Source organism: Callorhinchus milii, unplaced genomic scaffold, assembly GCF_018977255.1.
Source record: "Callorhinchus milii isolate IMCB2004 unplaced genomic scaffold, IMCB_Cmil_1.0 Scaffold20, whole genome shotgun sequence".
Taxonomy (NCBI): Eukaryota; Metazoa; Chordata; class Chondrichthyes; order Chimaeriformes; family Callorhinchidae; genus Callorhinchus; species Callorhinchus milii.
Window position 1 is genome coordinate 793,874 of NW_024704761.1, and position 18,087 is coordinate 811,960.

The window sequence follows — 18,087 nt, forward strand, 5'->3', positions numbered from 1 at the left end:
GTGTGATTTAATAATTTTCAACTTTCAAATGACAGTAAAATACTTTTTTGGGGATCCTATCAGGTCTTTTATTTTGTTGCAATTGTAGTTGCCATGTAAGCCTTTTATCCAACTGGGTTGAATGAGGAAGGCATGTTAAGGTAGAAACTTTTTAACTGTACATTGAATAATGAGATTACTTGGAGACCTTTAACAACAACAAATTACATTTGTATAGGACAGCCCAAGGTGCTGGACAGACAAGGATTTGCATCCGAGCTGGGGGCTGGGATCAGGAGGGGTGGACGGCTGGGAGGGTGAAAGGTGGAAGTTGACAACAATGATTTGCATGAAATTTTGACTAAAATTACATTAGAAAAGGCTTTAGGAATGCTGCAAAGAACATGTGCTGTGGGTAGATGTAACTGGACTGATATTCGAGAGTGTGTTTGTAGTTGCTCAATCTGTTGCTTTGCAGCATAGTATTGTGGTGGCAACTGCAGTACTTCGGGTGAAACAGCATAATTTGAGCACAATTGAAACAAATTTTCATCCCGAGGCAATAAATCGTAGCGATTATTTTCCCAATAAAGGGCTACAGCTGAATTTCACATGGATCTGCTGCAGGTCGACACTGCAATCTTAAGGCACTGGACAGTCAGGCATTTGGAAACGAGCTGGGGGTCGGGATCGGGGAGGGTGGAGGCTAGGGAAGGTACAAGGGTGGCTGAAAGCACAGTCGAAGAGGAGGGTTTTAGGACCTGCCTTGAAGGAGTCAAGGGAGGGAGCAAGGTGAAGGGAATGTGGGGTGGAGTTCCAAAGGGTGGGGGCAGAAACGTTGAAGGTGGTGTGGGCCGGGCGGGGAACGTGGAGCAGGCGACAGCCTGCTGAGCGGAGGGAGCGGACAGGTTCATGTGGGGTCAGCAGGTCATAGAATTAGGAAGGAGCAAGGCAAAAGATCTACAAGAAAGTTTAGGAGGAACTTCTTTACACAGAGCTTCACACAGCTGAGAACGTGGAACCTCACGACATGAAGCCACAGTTGAAGCAAAAAGCATCAATGCATTTAAGAGGAAATGTGTTGCAAACATGGCAGAGAAGGGAATAGGAGAGGTATGGAAGGAGGCGAGAGATGGGATTAAGATGAGTGAAGGCTAATATGAAACATAAACATTGGTATGGACTCGTTGGGCCTGTTTTGAGTCTGTAGATTCTATGTGATTCCATTTAATAAAAATAATAATCCTTGCATTTGATACAGCACCTTATCACATCTTCAAGACGTCTCAAAGCGCTTCACAGAATATACTGTGAAGTGAATTGACTGTTTATTTTGTGGGGAAAATGCGGCAGCCAATTGCACACAGTAGTGTCCCAAAAACAGTCGTGGATTGAGTGACCAAATTATTTTTTGAAAAATGTTTTGAAGGGATTATTACTATTAAGATTCCAGGAGCCAAGCTGCTGAATTGCCCTCTCTGATTAGTGTAAAACTCACAGTGAAGGGAGTGCCAAGTGTTGAGAGATTAATTGATTAATCAATCAATCAATCAATTAATTAATCCTGAACATTTAAATTTGCATGGTCTTGATATATACTTGTTAGGGAACTGGTCAAGCAACAGTCGCTAGCTTCCTAGAGGTGAGGTAAGTGAAATCTCCCTAGAGCTTCCTGAAATGTATATCAGAGAAAGTAGGCAGATGTCCACAGGATATCTCCTTATGGCACTGCTGATGGTTGACCATCTTTTCTGGCTGATCAATGAGATTTTGAGGTATAGACTTGTGGTTAGCCCTGCAAGCCAAAGCCTGCACAGTGACAGCAGTCCTTGTTGGATTATTGAAATTACTATAACAATCATAAGAAAATATGGAAAATAAGAAACAGAAATTATTTTCTAACCAGATTCAAATTCCTTTCAGTCAATTATGAGACTGAATTAAATTTAAAAGTAGCTCGGTATTGGTTTCTATTTAAACTCTTTATTTTATTCGCAAGAGAACAGTGAACCCCACAAATAATGACTGATTAAGACTCGGAGAATGTTTTGGTACAAATAGTGTTTCCATCTGCTGTATGGGTCAAGTTGATTTTAATTTTGTGTATGATCTTTGAATAATGTAGGAAACTGACAAAGACATTTTTTAGGAGTTGCAGTTTTATTCCTATGCACAGATCTAAACTTTGAAATACCTTGCTAAACTATGTTACAAAGAAATGCACATTTTGTGAATTTCTCATCTGGACCGTTTCATCTTTTCATCTACTCTTCGGCTGACTGTTGAGAGAAAGAAAGGACAAGAAAGTTAAAATAATGCAATAGAAATACTTGTAACATACCCTGTATATTCGTTAGCAACAACCAATACACAAAAACCTTTTTGTCCTATTGACATTCGAGGTGTGTTAATCATCACAGTCCAATGAATTTTCAAATCAGATGAGATACTCGTACCTTGGAGCTGATGTCGCGGGTTTTTGCCCTCAGTTTGTTGACCTGGGACTCTGCGATATCAGCACGTTCCTCAGACTCCTCCAACTCGTGCTGCACCTTCCTGAACTTGCTCAGGTGAATGTTGGCCTGTTCCTCCTAAACCAATCACAACACAATAACAGTCACAACACAGATCAACATATTTACCATGGAAGCCAACAGATGACAGTCAGCTCAAGAAATAGTCAATCATTGATGAGTTGATAATAATTTTAACTATCCATTAGCGATGGAGGTTTGCTGTAGTTCTTGGAAAGAAACTCCTCAGTGACCGCGACAATTTTCAATTATCCCAATTAATTCAACCATACAATTCTCTTTTTTTTAAAAAAATGCAAGTAACTACCATTTGTTCTGTTCATTTTTTAAATGAAGAATTACTTACAGCCTCCTCAGACTGTCTTTTGTAGGCCTTGACCTTCAGCTGCAGTTTGTCAACCAAGTCTTGGAGTCTCAACACATTCTTTCTGTCTTCCTCTGACTGCACAGGAGAAAAGTGCATTGTAATCATAACACTGTTATGGCACGCTATTTTACATGAGGAACTATGCTAAAAGGAGAAGGCAAACTGTACAATAGGGAAGTGCACATTACCTGGTAGGATACCTCCTTGATTCTCCTTTCATATTTGCGGACACCTTTAAGGGAATCCATGCTGCGCTTCTGCTCAGCCTCCAGTTCATTCTCCAGCTCATGTACCTAAACCAATCACAAGATGCTTAGAAATGAAGGCTAGTTTCTATCATTGTTCACGTGCCTTATTAATTATTTGAAAAAGCTTCATATTAAAACATTTCGCTTGTGATCTTACGATCTCGCAGTTTACATTCACAGAAGTCATGCAAAGCCTATCATAAATGTCACTCACCCTAGCTTCCAGTTTCTGAAGCTGTTTCTTTCCACCTTTCATTGCCAGCTGCTCAGCCTCATCCAGTCGGTGCTGCAGATCCTTGACTGTCACCTCTAGGTTCTTCTTCATTCTCTCAAGGTGAGCACTGGTATCCTGTTCCTTTTTGAGTTCTTCTGCCATCATGGCGGCCTGAATGAATCAAGGTTAATGAGATGGGCCATTATTGAGACAATGAGTTTGAAAATAGTTGACTTGGACAATGGTCACAGACATAAATGATAAAGATGATTCTGACTTACATCAGTGATTGCCTTCTTTGCCTTCTCTTCAGCGTTTCTTGCTTCCTGAATTGTTTCTTCAACTTCACTCTGGAGGTGAGTCACGTCACTCTCAAGCTTCTTCTTTGTATTGATGAGACTTGTGTTCTGGAACAAAAGGCAACAAGGTTGGAAAGTGTCTTGTATATAATCTTAACAATATCATCATATCATTTTCGTCGGACTATACCATTTAAACATTCCAGAATTCTATCTATTCTAGATGTATTTCTAGACTCTTACCCAATAGCCATTTATATCTTTCTTCAAGTTTCTATCAGATTATGTTTTAAATGACATGATAGACTTGGTTTCAATGACCACTTGTGGTAATGCCATCCACTCTGTAATGACTGTTGCGCACAAATTGTCTTTCAGTCCGTCCGTCCGCCCTCCCCCTCGCCTCTCATGTTGCTGGTAATAATCATCAGCTTATATTTTCTTATTAACAATTCACCAACCAGTGGAAATAACTTGTCACTGTTTACTCTCTTGAATCATTTGCTAATTTTGAACACTTCCTTTAGTTCTCCTCTTAACCTTCTCTGCTCAAGTGGAAGGAGTGAACTGTAAAAAAAAAAGTACCCCATTTGGTGAAAGACAACATTGACAAACCTGAGAGTGCAGGAGTTGTACTCTCTCACTTGTGTCCAGGAGTTCTTGCTCAGCAACCTTGCGAGCTCTCTCTGTCTGTTCAAAAGCAGCTCTCATTTCCTCAATCTCAGCCATTTGCAAGCTGCTTCTGCGCTCAACCATGGCCAGTTGTTCTTTCATGTCCTCCTGGCCTCTGCAAGCATCATCCAGCTGCAACTGGGTATCCTACTCAGACAAAAATATTGGGAAATATATGAGTAACAATTATATACTGCATAGTTTACATTATTTATTATTGAACATAAATATAGTTTCACTGTCGCCTCACTAAGGGAATAAACTCACAAAGCTTAGCAAACAGAGGAAAGTCTGACCAATTAGCATGAAGATATTTTACTGCTTGAGTAGTCTTTAAGCAAATTGACATAATTTGTTACAATTCCTTGAAAAAATAATAATAATAATTTGGTCACTCAATCCTTGACTGTTTGTGGGAAACTGCTGTACACAGTTGGCTGCTGCTTTTCACCCACAAAATATACAGTCAATTCAATTTGCAGTATTTAAATTAGTAGCAGATCAGGAAACATTAATTGGAACTGGATTAACATGAAGCGAAATCACAGAAAATCATCTCTATTATGCAGACCTTGAGTTGACCCTGCAGGTTTCTGAGATGTTTCTGAGCCTCTGTAGCCTGGCGATTGGCATGGCCTAACTGAATCTCCATTTCATTCAGATCTCCCTCCATCTTCTTTTTGATTCTTAGAGCATCATTCCTGCTCCTGACTTCAGATTCCAAGGTGCTTTGCATGGTATCCACAACCCTCTGGTTATTCCTCTTCAGCTGATCAATTTCCTCATCCTTTTCTGCAATTTTTCTGTCAACTTCAGACTTCACTTGGTTCAATTCAAGTTGAATACGGAGGATCTTGCTCTCTTCATGTTCCAGAGATGCCTAAGAATGGGAGGGCAAAATGCTGAATAATCTGCGTATCACTGGGGTTATCGTTATCTCTAATACGAGCATGTATCACTTGATGTATATTTTTAAAAGTGTATGCACTGAAGCTCCTGATATGTTCTCCTAAATTAATTATACCTCAGCTTCCTCCAAAGCAGCCTGGATTTCGCTCTTCTCTTGCTCTGCTGTCTTCTTGGCCTTTTCTAGCTCATGAAGACTCTTGCCAGTTTCAGCGATCTGTTCAGTCAGATCAGAGATCTCCTCTGTTTGATTGAAAAGTAGAATTGTAAAAAAAAGAAACAACTCCAGGACCAACTCCTATTCAATTAATAACAGCAACGTTTTGAAATGATGAAGGCGATATCGGTACAACTTACGCTGCAGGTTCTTGTTCTCTCGTTTAAGAGTTTCAAGTTGGTCCAGAGATTCCTCATAGGCATTCTTCATCTTGAAGATCTCAGTGCTTAGAGAACGAGCTTCCTTCTGAGCTGCTTCCAGTTCAGCCTGACCTTCCTCAAATTTCTGCTTCCATTCTGCCAGAACCTGCATTGTACAACTCAAAATGTTAGAATGGATAATGTGTGTTTTACATTTGAGAGAGAAAACAGAGAGAGAGAGAGAGAGTGAGAGAGAATGTAACCAATTTTCACCTTGTCAAAGTTCCTCTGTTTCTTATCCAAAGCTGCTGCAGCAGAGTTGGCTCTTTCAACATCAATCATCAGATCCTCAACTTCACCCTGAAGTCTTTGTTTGGTCTTTTCCAGTGAAGCACATTTGGAGTTCACTGCCTCAATGTGCTCCTCTGCATCCTGAAGACGTTGAGCTAGCTTCTTCCTGAAAAAGAAAAATGATTGATATCAGTTAAAATGACGTAAAATGTTTTGTGCCATTTATGGAGTAGATAGGAATAAACAAGCATATTATGTTATGAAAACCTACTTGGCCTCTTCAAGCTCCTCAGTGCGCTGGATTGCATCAGTCTCGTACTTTGTTCTCCACTGAGCAACCTCACTGTTGGCCTTGGACATGCCACGTTGAAGCTCTGCCTTTGCCTCCTGTTCCTCCTCATATTGCTCACGGAGTAAATCACAATCGTGGCGAGCAGATTGCAAGCCGTGAGCCAGTGCATTCTTAGCCTGAAATGGTATAATGATCAAGTGTAACTAAATCGGGATATTACTGCACATCAACATGTCACGTGTAGTAAACCTAAACAATAATGTCTTCATTTCAAAGAACACTGTGTCATTGAAGTTACAACTGTCTCGTGCAATTGGGCATTTGGCAATTTTGATACAGAGATATGCTATTAAACAACAACAAGATTACATATTAAATATCCTGCATCTCAAAGAAGTTCAGTAATACTTAGGTGATGCTTTACATTATATCTGAAAACTTCAGTGGAAACTATTGGTTGTGTTAGATACTCCTGTTTCATCAATGGGATTTGAGGATGAATCCAAACCAAATTGTTGACTATATGGGTACAATAGCTTGTGTGACCAATGAAAATGATAACACTGTGACAATGATGGCACTCATTCCTGGCTGAACCTCAGGTACTTCACTTGGGCAGAAATTTATTCTACATTCAGCCCCACTGAATCGCATTCAGAGATTTTTGGAGCTGCAGGAAGTTCAGACAATACATATGTTCCATTTTGACTTTTTAGCATTGCCACCAGCTTGATCAGCAAAAATTCATCCAAAACTAGTAGGTATTCCTGAAACACAATCTGTACCTTTGTTTCCTCCTCTAATTGTCTCTTGAGCTCCTCTATCTGTTGAGTGAATCCTTGTTTTCCTCTTGTTAGCTGGGAAACCAAGGCTTCTTTCTCCTCCACTTGGCGACTCAGTTCACCTACAATTACACAGAAGGTTCGAGCAAAGCGCAAAACCATCATTCAAATTAAATGCCTATTTAATATAACATTATTTAATGTATAATTTATTATCTAACACATATGTAAGTCAGGGTTATGTAACTTGGCTCAGTTGCTAACATTATTATTTATAATAAATACCGTTTTCTGTTCCAAGGCGGGCTTTTTGAGTTGATAAGTCATTAATCAGACGTTGATGTTCATCATGTTTAGTCTTCAGTTCATTGACTTGGTCTTCCAGTGTGCGAGATATCTTCTCAAGGTTTCCCTAAATCAAAATACACAATTTCCCAAAATGTAATTCTATATAGATGATAAAGAGCAGAGAGTTTCTGAGAGAATAAGTTTATCCAAATTCTAAAACTTACCTTAGATTTGGATACTGTTTCCATGTTGCTGGCCAGATCATCGATTTCCATCTTCAGCTCGCTCTTTTCCTTTTCCAGCTTCTGTTTCACACGCTGGAGGTTGTCGATCTGTTCTCCAAGTTCTGCCACACTGTCGGCCTGCTTCTTACGAAGAGCAGCAGCTGTGGCTTCATGCTGCAGTGTGGCTTCTTCCAGATCACGGCGCATTTTCTGGAATTCTGCTTCCCGTTTCTTGTTCATCTCAATCTGTGCGGCAGTTGCACCACCGGCTTCTTCAAGCCTTTCACTGATTTCCTCCAGTTCACGAGAAAGATCAGTTCTCTGCTTCTCTGCCTTAGCACGAGCTGCACGTTCAGCTTCAATTTCCTCCTCCAGTTCTTCAATACGAGCCTTGGAACAAATATATACTGATCAGCATTCTAAGAACAACATAATCTGTTGTAAATAAACTTTAGAAATACATAATTCAAAATTTTCCAAAGTGTGTGGTCACCTGTAATTCTTTGATCTTTTTCTGCAGCTGTGAACCCAGTGCCTGCTCATCTTCAACTTTGCTTTGAAGTTGGCTGATTTCAAATTCCTTCCTAATTTGCAGATGTAAAAGTTACTTAATTACTTAATTCACAGAATTTGAAATTAATACAGAATCCCCGATTATTTATCTTGTGTAATTATTATGCTTTGGGACAGAGTATAATATCTGAATGGTATTGGGTATTTAAAATGGTGTTAGCTGATACAGTCTGGCTTCATGGTTTTACAATTGGCCTCAGTACCTTGGATTTACAGGGGAAAATGATCAGGTCCTGATTGTTATGCATCAATCCTGGCTGGGTGTGCACATTTGTAAATGACAGTTCAGGACAGGAATAGGTTCAGCTCCAATTCCATGGGTAAATGGCCTGCCAACACTGACATGAACAATAGGTACTAAAAGATGAGGTACTAAAAGGTTTTCTCAAACCCATAGAACTATACTGCTGATTAAAAAAACAAGTAGCCAACATTTTCACGAGAGAAGCAGCTTTTCCTCTCTCTCTCTAGGAGTCATTGTGTTGCACTGACTAAATTACCCTATTGGTTTAATCAGAGAAGCTCAACAAGGTTACATCTGCAGGAGAGGAAATCTACTGACTTAGGATTTTAAGTTTATATTGTTAGCAGTAACATTTGAAATGCCTCAGATTTCATTTCAAGGTGAATACTAACTTCTTCAGTTTTTCATCCATTTGCTGCTTATCATTCTCCAAATCCATTAGCCCCTCCTGTGTCAGCTTTAAGTCTCCTTCAAGCTTCCTCTTGGCCCGCTCAAGGTCCATGCGAAGCTTCTTCTCTTGTTCCAGAGAACCTTCAAGCTTTAGAAGCAAACCATGTTTTATCAGACTTTGCTTAAAACAATGGTAGTATTTTACAAGCCCACTTGATTTAGTTCAGATTAAGAATACTTACATCATCGACTTGCTGTTCCAGTTTAGTCTTTGTTTTAGTCAGAGTGTTGACTTTGTCTTCCTCAACCTGGAGGTCGTCCAAAGTTTGTTGATGGGCCTCCTGCAAGGCTTTCTTTTCTTTTGTCAACTTGGCAATATTTTCGTCAAGGGAAGCCATTTCTTCAGTCAGATTTTTAACCTATATTCCAGCAATACACAGGATTATCAAGAGTTGCATTATTTCTACTGCAGTGTATATACTGTATATCTCGTATACCATTCTAAAGATTAACCTTTTATACCTTGTTTTCTGTGGCATGCTTCTCCTTTTCAACCTTAGCTAATGTCAGCTCTAAGTCATCGATATCTTTCTTCAGTTCTGAGCATTCATCTTCCAGTTTTCTCTTCTTAGCTGTGAGTTCAGCATTCATCTCCTCTTCATCCTCCAATCTCTCATTCAATTCTTTCATTTTAGCTTCCAGTTGAATTTTGTTTTTAATGAGCCCCTCGCATCGCTCTTCAGCATCCGCTAGAGTTTCACCTTCCTGTAAAAGTCACCCGTACACCATTAAGTGAATTAATTTGCATTTTACGGTATTTGTACCATTAAACAAATCAGTTTAATCACTGAGTGGAAATGTTATTACCGATTGGACTTGGACCATAAGATCATTCTTTTCCTGCACGAGTGACACCATTTTCTCCTCAAGTTCCTTCCTTCTTGCTTCTGATTTAGCAAATGCTTCCTTTGTCTTCTCAAACTCCTCTTTCATATTTGCCATTTCCTTTTCAGTTTCTGCACTCTTCAGAAGAGGTTTGATCTTGAAGTACAGAAGCATCCATGGCCAATGTTTGACATTCATGAATGAACGGATATTATACTGGATAGAGAAGATAGACTCCCTGTGTAATAAGATTAACAAACATTAAAAAGAGTCTGTTAGCTCATTATTTTGATGTCATAAATTTCCATTTTGTTGGACAGTACCTCCTTTCCATCATCTTCGTAAACTCGACTCTCATTAAGAAACCACGACACAATGCTTGTGTACGGGTAATGAGTTGAGCTAATTTGTCGTCCCTCATCTCTTCAAGGGTACCCAGCAGACCAGCTTTGAAGAACACCTTTAAAGAACAGTGAAACAATGTTTTTAGTTTTTGCATATAATCCATGCAGCAGAGTAGGTAAACCAATCACCAGGCTTTGAATCGATCTTCCTCATGGAGATTAAATTTAGGAAGTTTTTTGTTTTATTTGTCATTTCAAACAAATAGGTTTCATTATAATTAATTGTTACTATTCGCAGAGAGTTAATTTCTCCAATTGCACAACATCACGCCTCAGCTTTATTTCTCTTCTCTGCCATGATAATAATAATAATAATCCTTGCATTTGATATAGGAGGACGTCCCAAAGCGCTTCACAGAACACACTGTAAAGTGAATTGACTGTATATTTGTGGGCGAACGCGGCGGCCAATTGCGCACAGCAATGTCCCACAAACAGTCGTAGATTGAAAATGACCAATTTATTTATTGTTTTTGGTTTTGGAGGATTATTATTAGGCTCTGTGTGGAGTAAGGAAACTTGCCCAAGGTTTCGCCCTCTGCCGGGAATTGAACTCAGGTCTCTCACTTGCAAAGCGAGTGCTCTAACCACTGAGCTACAGGACTCCACATGATATAAGTTTATCACCATGCTATTTATTTCACATTAACAAACAACAGTTGAAAATGTTTTCCTACCTTCGTGTGTCCAAATTTATACTGGGTGTGATCAACATCAATGGATCCCAGCAGCTTCTCACTGGCCTTCTTGCTGTCAATGAACTGACCTTCAGGGATGGCACTTGCATTAAGAACCCTGTATCTGTTGTAATAAAGATGAAAACATATCAGCATTTGTTACTGTGTATGATCAACAACATAAACTGAAGGAAGTGTAGAAATTCAGACTCTTTACCTTTGCTTGAAGTCAGCATAGAGGATTCTGCTCGGGAATCCCTTTCTGCAGATTCTGATACCTTCAAGCACACCATTACACCTCAACTGGTGTATGACAAGGTGATTATCCATAGCACCTGATGGATCCAACATAATAATTAGAACACTGAATATTAACTGGCCTTTCTTTTTACAGAATTAGACATACAAAAAAACAACCTTTCCTGATCACACTCATGATTTGTTTTCTATAAATTAACACAGAATCATAGAATTATACACCACAGAAGGAGACCATTGGCCCAGCGTGTCTGTGCCAGCTCTTTTAAAAGACCAATCTAAATCAGTCCCACTCCAACGCTCTCTCCCCATAGCCCTACAAGCTTGTCCTTCCCAAATAATTATCTAAAATACAAATTTAGTTTAAAAGCCAAACTTACCTGGTGTTTTTGTCTCATTGGGGATCAAACAACGTACAAAATGTGGATGTGTTGTTCTCAGGTTAGCCATCAATTTCCCCAAGTTTTCCTGTAATGAATAGGAATTCAGTTGCAATTTTCTTTGAAATTTATTATTGAGCATTAGCCACACAGATCAAACCCTGGGGTCCATTGGTTAGTTCATCCCAGGCAGGGCAGCATTGCAGGAATTATATTTGTACTCAATGCCCTGAGTCAGGGAAGGAAAAATAGCTAGCCCTTATTCTCCTTATTGACACTTTAGCAGTTCATTCTTGAAAGTGGATTCAGAAAGGAAAGGAAATAATTTTGAGTTTTCGAAATATTTAATAGGGATTAACAGATTTTAGAAATGAGAAGAGAAGAGCATCCCAAAGGACAGCGATGCCCTGACTAAGAGCTTGGACTCTGATAATGGAATGGAGTAATACCTCTGTGTCAGAAGAGCTGGTGGGGGCTGTAAGGTAGGGCTGGAGAAAACTGGGCGGTTAGGATGCAGCATTGTCATGGGAGTGTGGTGAGGATCCTGACATTAATTGTCATACGACACCAAGGTAAGTGGGAACTAGAGTGACCTTCCCTCACTCTCCCATTGCTAAATGCTGTAACATTAATGTATTAAGAATTACAATGTAGGCTCGGTCCATGATTACAACCAAAACTATGGAACTGTACACCTAACTTAGCATGAGTTAATGTATTCAGGAGAAGAGAGCAGAATATTTGAGGAGAAAGAATAATAGGTATTTAAGTGGAAAGAAGTAAAATTACGTAAGGAGGGAATCATACCCTGAAAAGAGCAGATACAGTCTGGAAGGAACCACCCTTCTTCTTGCCTGCTTTCTTTGGGGCATTTTCTGTTGCAAAGAAATAATTCATTTGGTAAGTTTTTTTTAAAAAAAGTCATGGATCAAGAATTAAACACTACAACAAAGTTAACCATTAAAAAAAAATTGGGGTTTAGATGAGTGTTTTACCTTCTGCTGTTACGGCATAGAGAACAACTAAAAGCTTCACTGAAGATTTCTGGAACAATCCAATTACAGTTTCATTCAGTGGATCCTTATTTTTTTCCAGCCAGCCAGTGATGTTGTAATCCACAATACCAGCATAATGACCCAGGGAGAAGTGAGCTTCAGGCTTTCCTTTGACAGGCTTGGGTTTTTGGAAGTTGTTTGATTTGCCAAGATGCTGGTCATACAGCTTGTTCTTGAATGATACGTCTGAAGACTTGGGGAACATACACTCCTCTTCCAGGATGGAGAAGATACCCATGGGCTGTAATCATAGAATCAATTGTATAAGAGCAACATTACCTTTTGCAATTAAGCAATTTATAAAGAGACAACATGAACAACTTCATTTATATATCGGTGTTCATGTGGGACAGCATCTCAGAGCGCTTAACAATGGCGGAGCCCGATGCGAGCTGGGGGGGAGTAGGTCACCATAAGCACGGTTGAAGAGGAAGGTCTTCAGTTGTGATCTAAAAGAAGGGAGGGAGGGGGCAAGATGGATGGATTGAGAGAGAGTTCCAAAGCTTTACGGTATAGTGGTTGAAAGAGCAGTCGCCAATGGTGAAGCAGAGGGACGTGCAGGAGGCTGGTGCCAACTGAGCAGAGGCAATGGGTAGCGGAGTGGGGAGAGAGGTCAGAAAGGCAGGGAGGCGTGAAGGGATACGTAGACAAGTCGCACATGTTAAATGATTTAATTTCTCATTAAGGTTTATGGAACATTCCCTACCTTTTCAATAAGCTCAATGCAGGCAGCCAGATCCATACCAAAGTCAATGAATTCCCACTCAATTCCTTCCTTCTTGTATTCCTCTTGCTCCAGGACGAACATGTGATGGTTGAAAAACTGTTGCAGTTTCTCGTTGGTGAAGTTGATGCACAGCTGTTCCAAGCTGTTGTACTGAATGAAGAAAGTTAACATTTTAAGTTGCCATTCTTCGTGCTAATTGTTACCTTCAGTAACACTGATTTATTGGCGTGTTTATTTTGATAAGTCCTTGTAACTTACATCAAAAATTTCAAATCCGGCAATGTCCAGGACACCAATGAAATGCTGTCTGGCCTGTTTTGTGTCCAGTTGCTGGTTGATGCGTATCACCATCCACAAGAACATTTTCTCAAAGATTGATTTTGCAAGGGCTCCAACGGAGTTGTACACCTGAATCAAGACAAAAATTGTCTTAAGTCTTTGCGTTCTCGAGGCTTTAATTTAATCATTAAAACACTTTAGTATTTCGCCATACAGTACTTTTCTGTTTCAGCAAATAGTACCTGAGGGACAGTTTGACCTTTGGTCACAAACTCATTGCCGACCTTCACTCTTGGGTAGCACAAAGCTTTGAGCAAATCTGCGGAGTTCAGGCCTGTGAGGTAAGCAATTTTATCGGCAACTGAAAGGGAAGAAAATATTAAAATGTTATTTTTGGAATGCTGCTTCTTTCTCCATGTTGAAATGCTTTTCTAGCATAAGCATTACAACAACAACTTGCATTTACTCAGCGCCCGTCACGCAGGGTGGCATCCCAGTGCGCTTGACAGTGGCGGAGCACAGCGCCAAGGAGGGGTGGGGCGGTGACTAGGCACAGGTCAAAGAGAAAGCTCTTCAGGCACAACCTGAAAATGTGGAAGGAAGGGGCAAGGCGGAGGGGTAGAGGAAGAGTGTTCCAGAGTTTCCGGGCAATTTTCATGCCAACTTTATGTCATTCGACATTTTAATTACACAAAAGTTATTAAAGCCATGCAAAATGTCCAAGTTTCTACCTTCAGTGCCATCGGGTTCAGCCTGCTCCTCACGCTGTTTCTGCTTGAATTTCAAGTTACCAAAGTGCATGACTGCACCTGTCAATTTGTAAATACCGTTTTTCTCATCAGAGTTGAAGCCCAGGATATCAATGGCGCTCTTTAAATTCAGGGGGGAAAACGTTAGGACCCAAGTAAACACGAATATATTGAAACAGTAATTCCATACAAAGAGGTTGGTGGAATATACATAATTGTTATTTGCTGTGTCATAAAATGGCACACAGATTACCTTCTTAAATTATCAATTGTTCCTGATAAATAGGATTCTTTATACAGTATTCCACAAGTTTATATGCATTGTATTTTTATTTTGTCCATGCCTTATAATAAAGATAATAGAAACAAAGTGAATGTGTACAGCTAATAACTTACATCAGTAGCCATCAGCTCCTCTATATCATCAATACTCTTGACAGAAATCTCACCCTGGCTGATAAAGTGAAAATCGTAGGGATTGGTGGTAATGAGGCACATTTCTAGGAAGAAAAGGATTTTGCATAAAGATTTATAAACATGAATATTTCTACTCCCATAACCTCACTCTGCAATCCCATTTTTTTTTAAGTATGTTGATTGGATATGGGTCTCTATGGCAGAAACCCATCAGCATGCTTGCATCCCACCTAAACCCAGAGTTCCTTGCATCCCACCTAAACGTGGGAATTGCTATCTGAAATGAAATGCGCAATCTCTGCCTGGCGGGAAGCACCCTGCTTTTCTAATTCTGAAGCGTACTGTATATTGTAAGAGCCAAGGCTTTGGGACCTCAGAATGTGCGTTGGGGGTACTGCTGGAGTTTAACCGGCTTATAAACCAGACTACTGAGATCACCACAGACTCTATTCTGACATTCCATTGCCAAGCGTATCACCTTAGAGCCAATTATGCTCCAAGGAGACACCCTGACCTCCCTCACCAAGGAGGATATTTCCTATGTTAAAATCCCTAATCAATGATGAGATACAGTCATAAAATAGAATTTAAATAATGTTAAATAGTGTGAAGACAGTATCACAAGAAAGTTCAGCAAGTGATACTATATTTTGGACATTTCTTGTGTAACTTTAGAAAGGTCACAATCAACATGCATTTCAAAGAGTCTTATCAATCCCCCAAGTCCCCAGATCAAATATTTTCCAAAACACTGAATTAAAATCTCTGGTTCTTACCAACAATCTCGGGTTTGTGATTAGTCATCATTTGGTAGAAAATGTGATAACTTCTTTCAGCTTTCAGCTGGAAGGTTACTCTGGACTTTTCCAGCAGATCTGTTAGACATAGAATCCATGGGTTGGATTACTGCGATACATAATCAATGGTTCACTAACTGGAGATGCTTATAGGACAAGTGCATAACTACTTACAGGTTTCAATATCTGCGGAAGACAGTTTTCCCGTTGTTCCAAAGTGAATACGGATGAATTTACCCTGGAAAGGAAGATTATACAAATATAGTCAAGGGACTTGAAATTCTGATTTATTTCTGCTTTGTTTCTGACCCCAAACTTTCCTCCAGAATATATTTTAAAAATACTGTCACTGTTCCTTCTGGCGCAGTAAAATATGTTGCATATGTAATAATCTGTGATGGGATATGTTAACCTTTTATCATTTCCCCATTAATATAAGGTGCTAATTTGCCAGGCAGAATTCATGATGAATAATGCATGTTGAGCGTGCGATATGGTTTGGAATAAAGATAATCTGTGCAACTGTGTAAAGAGATTTTCGAGCAAAACTTACGAAACGAGACGAGTTGTCATTTCTCACAGTCTTGGCATTACCAAAAGCTTCCAGCAATGGGTTAGCCTGGATGATTTGATCCTCCAGATTTCCCTAAAAAAAATGGTTTCACAGTTATTGCGACTGAGCCTTCTTGTGTAATGAAGGACAAATTATTAAGTAGCAAGAAATTGTCAGATGTAGTAAATTATGATGGAATATTTTAACATTATCTCACCTTTATCTTTCCAGCTGCCGCCTCTTTTTTCTTTGCGTCGCCAGTCACTGCAATTGTTGCAAAGTACTGGATGACACGTTTCGTGTTGACAGTCTTCCCCGCACCAGATTCTCCGCTGGTGATATAAAGTTAAGACAATAACAGTTAGGGTGTTTGTAAATATAATTACTGTCAAATAACAACTGCGGCCGGATAGGAATAAAAAGAGGTAAAGCTCACGTGATCAAGACGGACTGGTTTTCACGATCTGCGAATAAGAGGAACACAATGATTATGTCTCGAAAAACATAAATTGATTTATTGAAAAATTCAGAATGTTTTTGCTATTAGTTAATATCAAAGCTCAAAAATACAATGACACTGCAAACTGACAAACTGCAAACTGTCTTATTTATTTACCAGTTAACATGAACTGATAGGCGTTGTCAGAGATGGAGAAGATATGTGGAGGAGCTTCCTGACGTTTCTTTCCTCTGTAACCATTCACTACCTCGGTGTTGTACACTGGCAACCACTTGTAGGGATTCACGGTGACACAGAAGAGCCCAGAGTAGGTCTAGTTGTGAGCACAGATTAAATGAGTTAATTCGTCATGAATAACACAGATTAATCATATCATGTTTGCAAATCTGTCTCAGAAATCACATACTTACATAGATCATCCAGGCTGAGTAACGCTCTTTGAGGTTATACAGCACAGTTGCTTCATTCAGGTGAGTCATGACCACCATGTCTTCAATTTTATCGAATTTTGGAGGATTAATTGGCCAGATTTGATCTTCTTTAACTGTGACCGTCTGCAAATAAATCAACAGGTAGATAGATAGACCTCAAGATACTTTGCCAAAGCCAACAGATTTTTTTTTCTAATTGCAACAAAAACTTTCAAAAGAAACGTCTCTTGCACTTTGTCTGGTAACTGACCCGTTTGTCCAGTAACGTCTCCACTGTAACTTTGCCACCTTCCTTGCTCTTGATTGTACCTTTGACGTACAGGTCCTTCTCGTCGAACACGTAGCATGCTGTTTTCGCATCAAATGGCAGATTCTGGGCCTCAATTCTTTCTTTATCAGTTTTACGGAGGAACTGGGCGGCTTCGCCAAACACCGCCATTTCAGAGTCTCCCATTGTTGCTGTTTTACTGTTAAACAAACCATTGGGTCAACTAACAGTACTTTGGAAACAGCAAACTTTTGATGATGGCATTTGGTCCCTACATTTAAATGCTTTATCTAAATTCAAATAATCTATTTAGATATCTAAATACAGACCATCAGCTCAATGTCCCGCTCTGGGCCTTGGATCATTAAAACAAATTATTTTAATTTTAATATTCAACTTGAACAATTTTTCTAATGAAAGCGATTCTAAAAGTTTTAAACAAAATTGTTTTAAATGTACTTAGTCCACGAAGTTGCAAAGCCCACGCATGCAGGTAGAAACTTTTTATCTTTTAAATTTTTAGGAAAGATGGCTTTGAACGAATCCCAATTTGCCAGTTTGCCATGTGTGCTGTGCTGTCGCTGTGCCCAGTCTGAACCTCACTACATCTCACAGCAAAAACTTAAACTAAACTAAACTTGCCCTCTGTAACACTGACATGGACTGCTGACTTCAGATTTCATCAGAGCTGTGGTGGAAGACCATTAATCTAATGTCGGGTAAATGTCCCCTTCCTTACCCTCACCCCCTATTACCCCCCAAACTTGATCTGGGGTGGGGGTAAAAACATTTCTATTTACAGTATTTGCTCTGATGCTTTTTCCACTGGTTGATATCATCACATTGTAACATGGCAACAGTTCAATATATGATATAGTTCAACAGCAACATCTATCGGGGGGTCAGTTTTTTTCCCCCAAATTCAGCTATTTCGATTGGCTTTTTCATGTTAAAATGCAATGCAACTTTAAGTTAAGTCTGTTCTCCCCCCCCCCCCCCCACCCCCACCATTCCCCCCACCATCCCCCCAAAAATGACAGTATCAACAGTATTGAGTTGAATGTGCGGATAATCCATGAGCTCTCGT

General features: G+C 39.7%; 1 protein-coding gene across 1 annotated transcript; it reads right to left on the minus strand.

The window, feature by feature from the left end:
- Positions 1-2,120: 2,120 nt before the first annotated feature.
- Positions 2,121-17,199, minus strand: LOC103175693 (myosin-4). The gene is made up of 39 exons (XM_007888851.2): positions 16,983-17,199; positions 16,712-16,855; positions 16,458-16,614; positions 16,278-16,305; positions 16,059-16,173; positions 15,842-15,934; positions 15,463-15,526; positions 15,268-15,366; positions 14,471-14,574; positions 14,057-14,195; positions 13,568-13,686; positions 13,305-13,454; positions 13,026-13,196; positions 12,260-12,560; positions 12,072-12,139; positions 11,265-11,352; positions 10,844-10,961; positions 10,627-10,750; positions 9,869-10,005; positions 9,528-9,783; positions 9,183-9,425; positions 8,903-9,079; positions 8,663-8,808; positions 7,947-8,037; positions 7,454-7,843; positions 7,227-7,353; positions 6,945-7,063; positions 6,139-6,335; positions 5,850-6,033; positions 5,577-5,742; positions 5,338-5,462; positions 4,885-5,193; positions 4,257-4,460; positions 3,624-3,749; positions 3,343-3,513; positions 3,069-3,173; positions 2,860-2,955; positions 2,436-2,570; positions 2,121-2,258 (listed from the first exon to the last, which is right to left on the minus strand). Exons 1-39 carry the CDS (start codon positions 17,184-17,186, stop codon positions 2,244-2,246), a joined length of 5,805 nt encoding a protein of 1,934 aa, XP_007887042.1. The 5' UTR covers positions 17,187-17,199; the 3' UTR covers positions 2,121-2,243.
- Positions 17,200-18,087: the final 888 nt, after the last annotated feature.

Bases quoted from the DNA above. Each gene is read 5' to 3' on its own strand.
- LOC103175693 (XM_007888851.2), bottom strand. From the start codon at position 17,186: ATGGGAGACTCTGAAATGGCGGTGTTTGGCGAAGCCGCCCAGTTCCTC. The intron at 14,575-15,267 runs GTAAGAACCAGA...TTTTCTTCCTAG, and splicing joins TCACAAACCCGAGATTGTTG to AAATGTGCCTCATTACCACC. The intron at 10,962-11,264 runs GTAAGTTTGGCT...TGGATCCATCAG, and splicing joins CAATGAGACAAAAACACCAG to GTGCTATGGATAATCACCTT.